Here is a 6,934-nt window from a genome sequence, read left to right as displayed (position 1 = left end):
GGAGGGTCCTTGGGGAGCAGCTCGATGGGGGGTGGTTCACTGGGGGGCAGCTCTTCGGGGGGCAGCTCCTCGAGGGGCAGCTCCTCGAGGGGCGGCTTGTTGAGGGGCAGCTCATCAAGGGATGGCTCATTGAGGGGTGGCTCATCGAGGGGAGGTTTGGGGGGTGACTCGTTGGGGGGCAGCTCGTCAGGGGGTGATTTGTCAATGGGCAGTACTTCGGGGGGCAGCTCGTAGGGGGGTGACTTTTCAAACGCTGGTTTCTCAGGGGGCAGCTCAGCAAGGGGAGGGACATCGAGGGGCAGCTCATTGTGGGGTGGTTCACTGGGGGGCAACTCCTCAAGGGAGGGTCTGTCAGGGGACAGCTCAGCAAGGGATGGTGTCTCAAGGGGCAGCTCCTCAGAGGGCAGCTCCTCAGAGGGAGGCTCCTCGGGGGGCAGCATGAGAGGAAGGGGCTCCTCAGGGGGCTGCACTTCAGGAGGCTGAATGTCAGAGGGCTGCGTGTCAGGGGGCGGCTGATCGAGGGGCAGTTCATCAGAGGGAAGTTCTTCGGGGGGTTCCTCACTGGGGGGCACCTCCACAGAGGCCAGCTCGCCAGGAGGAGACTCAGCATTGCCTGGGGGAGCCTCCGTGGGGTCTGGGGCTGCCTCTCTGGGGTCTGGGGGTGTCTCGTTGGGGTCCACGAGGGGCTGCGTCTCCTCATCACACCCCACAGGCTCCAGCTCAGGTGGGGGCACGGGCGCATCCGTCGGCTTGCTGGGGACAGGGGACTCTGACCTGGGATGGGGGAACCTGGGTGAGGGGGCAGCATTCATGCCACCCCATCCCTCCACCCACAGAGGGTCTGAGCCCCCCAAACCAGCACCCCCATCCCCACTCACATCTGGGCGGGCGGGTCAGGCTGTGGTGAGGGTTCTGGCTCCGGGGGGACGTCGGCCGTGGCACGGCGCTGCTGGCAGTCCCCACACACCTCAGACCCCGGGGACCACTGGCAGCTGGAGTCGGGCCCTGCGGGGTGCTGGCCACAGTCTGAGCAGACCCAGCAGTTCTGGGAGGGAAGCAGAGATGTGTCAGGGGCTGCAGTGAGGGGCAGGCACCCCGTACCCCCGAGCGAGAGCAGGACGTACCTTGCACTTCCAGGAGCCGGTGGGGAGGCCCTGGGTGGCTGGCTCCGTGCAGGAGGTGTGGTAGCCCTTGTCACACGCCTCGCACACCAGCATGGCAGAGTCCTGGCCGGGCTGCCTGTAGGGCGCAGGGGCAAGTGAGGGCTGGGACCCCCCTTGGGTGCACACCCCCCTCCCCACCGCGGGTCTGGGGGCTCACCTGCAGGTTTGGCACACTTTGCATTGGGGGCACTGCCAGCCCGAGCGCTTGCGAGGCGTCAGGGAGATGTCCAGGCAGGCCCCGTGGAAGTGCTGCCCGCAGCTGGTGCAGAACACCAGGTCCCGCAGGTCGCCCGGCCCGCTGCACACCGAGCACCGCGCGTCCTCTGTCAGCCACGAGAGAAGGGGGTCAGGGCCGCCAGCTCGTGGGGTTCTACCCTGCTGGGACCAGGGCAGGAGGGTCCCAGCACCCAAGGGTGGCGTCCCCAGCCCCACGCACCCATGTCCACGGCCTCAGCCACGTGCTCGGGGCAGAGCAGCCGCAGGGTCTTCATGGACTGGAAGCAGCCGCTGGCGGCGGCGCAGGGGAAGTGGTAGAGGCGGGAGCAGCCGGCGGCCGCCCGGCAGGGGATGGTGGCCCCCGCCCGCCCGCAGCGTTCACATTTCTGTGAGCAGAGGAGTCCGGGGGGTCAGCGCTGCTGCAGGACAGCGAGTCTGCAGCAAACCGAGACCCTGCCATCCCCCCGGATCCCCTTTGGGATCCGCTCACCTGTGAGATCCCTGAGAAAACAGCTCTGGCCACGCCGGCCACCTCTGGCCCCGCACCAGCCGCCCAGGCCGCACACCAGTGGTGCACCCAGCAGTGCCCTGTGGGGAAGGGGAGTCAAGGACAGCTTGGGGACACTCAGGTGGCAGGATGGGGACCCCCGCGCTGTGACCACACTCACCCGTCGGCTCGAAGAGCTGCGCTGGGGTCACCCCCTCGGAGAAGCCAACTTGTGCCAGGCCGTCACCCGCCAGCTCTGGCTCTGGGGGGAGCTGGCTGGGCCCTGGGGGAGGCTGGCCAGGCCCGTCAGGGGGCTCGTGGCCCGCCAGCCGCTCGGGCCAGTCGGGCACCGGCTCGAAGCGCTGCAGCTCCCGCTGCCCGTGTAGGCTCCAGTCCCCACAGTTGCAGAGGGCACAGCGGCGGCCCAGCGGGCTGGGAGGGAACAACAGGGGGTGTCAGGGACATTCAGGAGCCCTTTGAGAGCTCCACGCCACCCCCGAGTCCTCCCAGCCTCACCTGCAAGCCTCGGGAGGTCCCTCCATGCCCGTGTTGTCCGGCTCTGGCCCCGCAGAGGCTCCTTCGGGGGGTTTCAGGGGGTCCCCCTCGGCGCTGCCCATCTCCTCCGAGGCCATGACCCCATCGGCTGTGGGGACAGGGGGTGTCACCACCACAGGGAAAACAGGGCCAGGTCCCCAAAGTCCTGCCCTGGCTCACCTGGCGCGGCTGCGTCCTTCTCCTCGCTGGGCACCTTCTGTTCGTCCATCCTGCCTCCGGCGTTCCTGGGGGGCCACAGCTGTAGGGGGGGGACACTCGTCAGCACCAGGGATGGTGGCACCTTTCCTAGCACCCTGCAGCCTCCCTCTATCCAAGGTACAGGGCAGCATCTTCCCATCGCTCCCCCAAACACAATTTATAGGCTCTGGGACTGGGAATGTGCCCCCGAGCAGGGGGTGGTCCCTGCCCCACTGGGGTCCAGGAGACCCCCTGGCCTCCCCCATCACCCTCTGCCCACCAGGTGCTCTCCAAATCCAGCCAGTGACACCCCAACATATCTGGGGCAACCAAACCCCCGAGTGACCTCGATTAAACCGTGGGGGGAAGGGGCTCAGTGACCACGGCTCTACCACACACCAGCACCCCAGGGAGTCACCAAGACCCCTGAGGAGCCCCCAGGACCCTTCCAGGAGCACACCCAGCAAAGCTGGGACCCCACCCCCAGCGCCTCCCACGTGGGGAATATTCACGGGGAATGTGGGATGCAGCAAGAAACGGGGTCCCCCCCACCAGCACCTGCCTGTGCCCCGATTTCCTCAGGCCCAGCAACGGGGGCACAGGGGGTCCCGGGATGGGTACGGGGGGGGAGATTCACCCCAAAACACCACGCACAAACCGGGGGGACCATGCCCTGATCTGCAGCCGCCCCCTCCCACCGCTGCCTCAAGCGCACCCCAAAAACCCCAGAGGGCTCCAGCACGGCGGGGGCAGCGAAGGGGACCCCAAACCGGAGCACGGGGCACGCACGAGGTGAGGGGGAGACCTGGGGGGGACCCGCGGGCACCGGGGGGGCCCCAACGCAGAGTCCGGGGCACCGGGGAGGGGGGGACGCGCCGGGGCAGCGCCAACCCCCCAAAAACCCGGGAGGGCGCGGGGAGGGTCCCGGCCGCGGTGTAGGAGCGTCGTGTCCCACCCGGCACCTCCCTGACCCCGGTTCCCGGTGGGCCCGGGGGTATTCGGGCCCTCCCCGGAAAGGCTCCGGGGCCGGGGGGATTCGGGCCCTCCCGGGAAAGGCTCCGGGGCCGGGGGGAGGCCCGGCCCGCACCCCTCGGTGGGCCGAAACACCACGCGGGGACACCACCCCCTCCACACCCTCCCCGGTGCGCCCGGGCCACGCTTCCCCCGCTCCCCGGTGCAACCGGGGGGTCGAGCCGGCCAGGCCCCGATCCCCGGCCCACCGCGGCCTACGCTGGCACCGGCACCGGGCCCCGAGCGACGGGCCCGGCCGTACCTGCGCCGCAGCCGCCCGGGCCCCGCCGGTACCGGACACAAAGGCGTGGGAGCCGCGCTCTGGGCCCGGCCCCGGTCAGGCCTTACCGGGAGCGGCGGCACGGCGGAGGCGGCGCGGCCCGAGCCCGCACGACCGCGGGGCCGCTCCTTCCGGGGCCGCCGGGGCCCGTCCCGCCCGCGCGGGCCCCCCGGCGGGGCCGTTTGCACCCCCGCTCCCCCCGCCCGGTGCTCACCCCCGCGGCCGCCCTACGCCGACGGGCCTCGGGGCGCGGGGCGTTCGGTGCTCCCCGGCGCGGCCATTTCCAGAGGAAAGTAGGTCCCGCCGCCCGCCCCCGCCCCGCCCCGCCCGCCCCGCCGGGGCCGCCGCCGCGCTGGGTCCTAGGGGGGAGCCGCGGAGCGGGGGGCGCCGCCGCTCCCGCACTACTTTGGGCGGCGGGGGCTGCGGGCGGAGGGAGACGGTGCGCGGCGGGCGGGCGCTGCGGCCGCGGGGGGGGTGCGGGGGGTGTGACGGCGCGCGCGCGGCCGCAGCGCACGCTGCCGGGCGGGGCGGGGGGGAGATCCCTCCGCCGCGCTTAACCCCGGCGGCGCCGGGGCGGGAGCGCACGTGGGCACCGAGGGGGCGGGGCTAGCGGCGCCAGGCTCCGCCCCCCGACCGGCACCGGCACCGGGGCGGCCCCGAGGATGGATAGAGGGAGGCCTCCCGGACCGCGATGGGGGTTAGAGGAAGGGAAGGTGGGATCCGGGATGGGGGTCCTCCGAGCAGCCGGCGGGAGCGAGATCGCCCACCGTGCCCCGGGCCGGTGTCTCCGGTCTCAGGGTTCCCCATAGCATCCGCCGGGACAGGTCCCGGTATATCCGGAAGAGCTGTTGTGCCCGCTGCCGTTATCCCTGAAGTAGCGGCTGTACCGATCCGGGAATCCCCGGTAGCAGCCGCCATGCCCGGTCCTGAGGTCTCCGGTAGCAGCCGCCGATCCCGGTCCTGGTCCCAGCTCACGGCTACCGCGTGCTGCTGCTGAGCCACGGTCCTGAACCACGCACGCCCGGTTCCGGTATCCCCGGAGCAGCCGGTCCTGCTCCCCCCCACCGCACGGTCACCCCGGCCCTAAGGGGCACACGGGGCCGGTACCCCCCGTTTGGGGCCACATCAGCCGGGGAGGGCTTGGGGGGGATCAGACCCCCGGGAGCCCAAACCCCCAGACCCAGCGATCTGGGAGGGCAGTTGAGGGGGTGCAGCCCCCCGGATCCCCCCCACTCTGCTGCCAGCACCCCAATAGCACTTCACGCCCCCCCACCTCCAGCAGCTCCTGCTCCTCTTTACCACCATAATTGTGTAATTAGCAACAATTAGCCCGACTGGGTGGAGATAAGCCACAAGGGGAACCGCAGCCAGAGCCCCCCCCACGCTCACGAAACGGGAGCTGAAGTTCTCAGGGGGAGAAACTGGGGGGGGGACAGGGCTGAAAACCCCCCCAAGGGGTCCCAGTGAGGCCCTTGGGGTGCTCAGTCCCATGAGGAGGGGGCACATCCAGGGTTGGAGGGAGCCTCCCCCCCCCCCAGCAAAGAACAACCCCCCCAATCCAGGGGTTTAGAGACAAAACAAGGTTTAATTGTTTCAGCCCCGACTCCCACGGGTCCGGGGGAACAACACCCGCATTCAGCCCTGGCTGCCGGAGCAGGAACGGCCCCGACCTGTCCTTGTGTGTGGGGGGGGCAGCAGAGATGAGCTGGGGGGGCTCCCGGCTGAGCCAGAACCCCCAGCGCCCTGTGAGCCCCCCAGGCTGTGCAAAGTGAGGGGCTCCCCCAAAGGAGGGCTCTGGGGAGGGGTCTGCCCCACCCCAGGGATCACACCAGGCTGCTGCATCTGCCACAGGACTTGTCCGGCTGGTCAGGCGCCTCAGTGAGCTTCAGGAAGGTCCCCGTGGTCACCTGAGGGTGAGGGGACATCAGTGCCAGCACACTGTGGCTCCAGGTGGGCTCTGTGCCCCACACCTGGCCCCTCACAACTCCACCAGCTTCTTCCCTCCATCTGTCCTCACCTCCCAGCTGGGGACAGAGCAGGGGACAGGCAGGATGTGCCACTGGGACACACAGACACACACGTGGGACCCCAGACCCCCCTTACCTCTGCAGGGCCAGGTCAGCACCACGGGCACAGGGAGGATCAGGGCCCAGACCACCCTGGGACCCCTCCCCAGGAGGGAGAGCACCTGCCATGTCCTCCCTCAGCTTCCTGTGGAGAGTTTGACCGCCTGGAAGCCGTGGGGACAAGGGGACATCGAGGCACTTCATCCCACTGAGGTGTCCTCCCTGCCCCAGGTGACTCTGAGGTGTCCTCCCTGCCCCAGGTGACTCGTCCCCCAGTCTCGGGGGTCCCCCAGGGGTGTCACCAAATGGATCAGGATGGAGCCATGGATGCTGATGATGAGGGAGTGTGGCAGGACTCGTCCTGGAGGGACAGGGGACAAAACTGGTGGCGGGGGTGGCTGCAAGGCCAGCAGCCCCATAAAACCCCCCAGACCCCCCCAAACTGCCCCAGCTGCAGATGGAGCCCACCACCACCACCCTGTAGTCTACACCAGGCATGGGGGGGCTGCCTGGGACCCCCAAATCCTCCCCTCAAGGCTCAGACCCTCTTCCACCTCATTCCAGGGGTACCTCCGCCCCCAGCACAAGGTTTTGGGGCACAAGGCATCCCCCACAGAAATAGGGACACGTTTGTCCTCATCACCCGGGGTCCCACAGAGGCGTCAGGAAGGGAGACCCCGGCTGGGCAGCCCCCCACCCACCCACCCGGGACTTGCTGCTCTCCACCGTGGGCTCACAGCCCTCCACGAACCGGTGGGCAGGGAGGTTTTACCGGGGGGGACGGAGGTGGAAACGGCACGGCTGGGTGCTCCCGGCATCATCCCGGGACAGGACGGAGAAACGGGAACCCCTCCTGGTGGGGCTCCAGGGGACACAGTCCCGGGGCCACAGAGGGTCCCGGCGAGGCTGAACACGGCCCCAAACCTCAACCTGGGGTGGGGACCCACCGTGCTGAGCCCCTCCGGTGCATCCGCCGTTC

At 69.9% G+C, this 6,934-nt stretch overlaps 1 protein-coding gene across 1 annotated transcript; it reads right to left on the bottom strand.

Moving 5' to 3' along the window:
• Nucleotides 1-36: 36 nt before the first annotated feature.
• LOC311164145 (uncharacterized protein) lies at nucleotides 37-4,203 on the bottom strand (the record flags this gene model as incomplete). The annotated part of the gene is made up of 11 exons (XM_084223479.1): nucleotides 4,104-4,203; nucleotides 2,581-2,659; nucleotides 2,383-2,509; nucleotides 2,048-2,298; nucleotides 1,870-1,967; nucleotides 1,600-1,765; nucleotides 1,321-1,486; nucleotides 1,125-1,239; nucleotides 879-1,045; nucleotides 169-774; nucleotides 37-52 (listed from the first exon to the last, which is right to left on the bottom strand). The coding sequence occupies exons 2-11, from the start codon at nucleotides 2,627-2,629 to the stop codon at nucleotides 37-39; spliced, it is 1,761 nt and encodes a 586-aa protein (XP_084079605.1). The 5' UTR covers nucleotides 2,630-2,659; nucleotides 4,104-4,203.
• Nucleotides 4,204-6,934: the final 2,731 nt, after the last annotated feature.

Source organism: Fringilla coelebs (assembly GCF_963513975.1).
Source record: "Fringilla coelebs genome assembly, chromosome: 30".
NCBI lineage: Eukaryota > Metazoa > Chordata > Aves > Passeriformes > Fringillidae > Fringilla > Fringilla coelebs.
The sequence above is the reverse complement of the archived record's forward strand: the minus strand, read 5'-3'. Positions and strand labels throughout refer to the sequence as shown.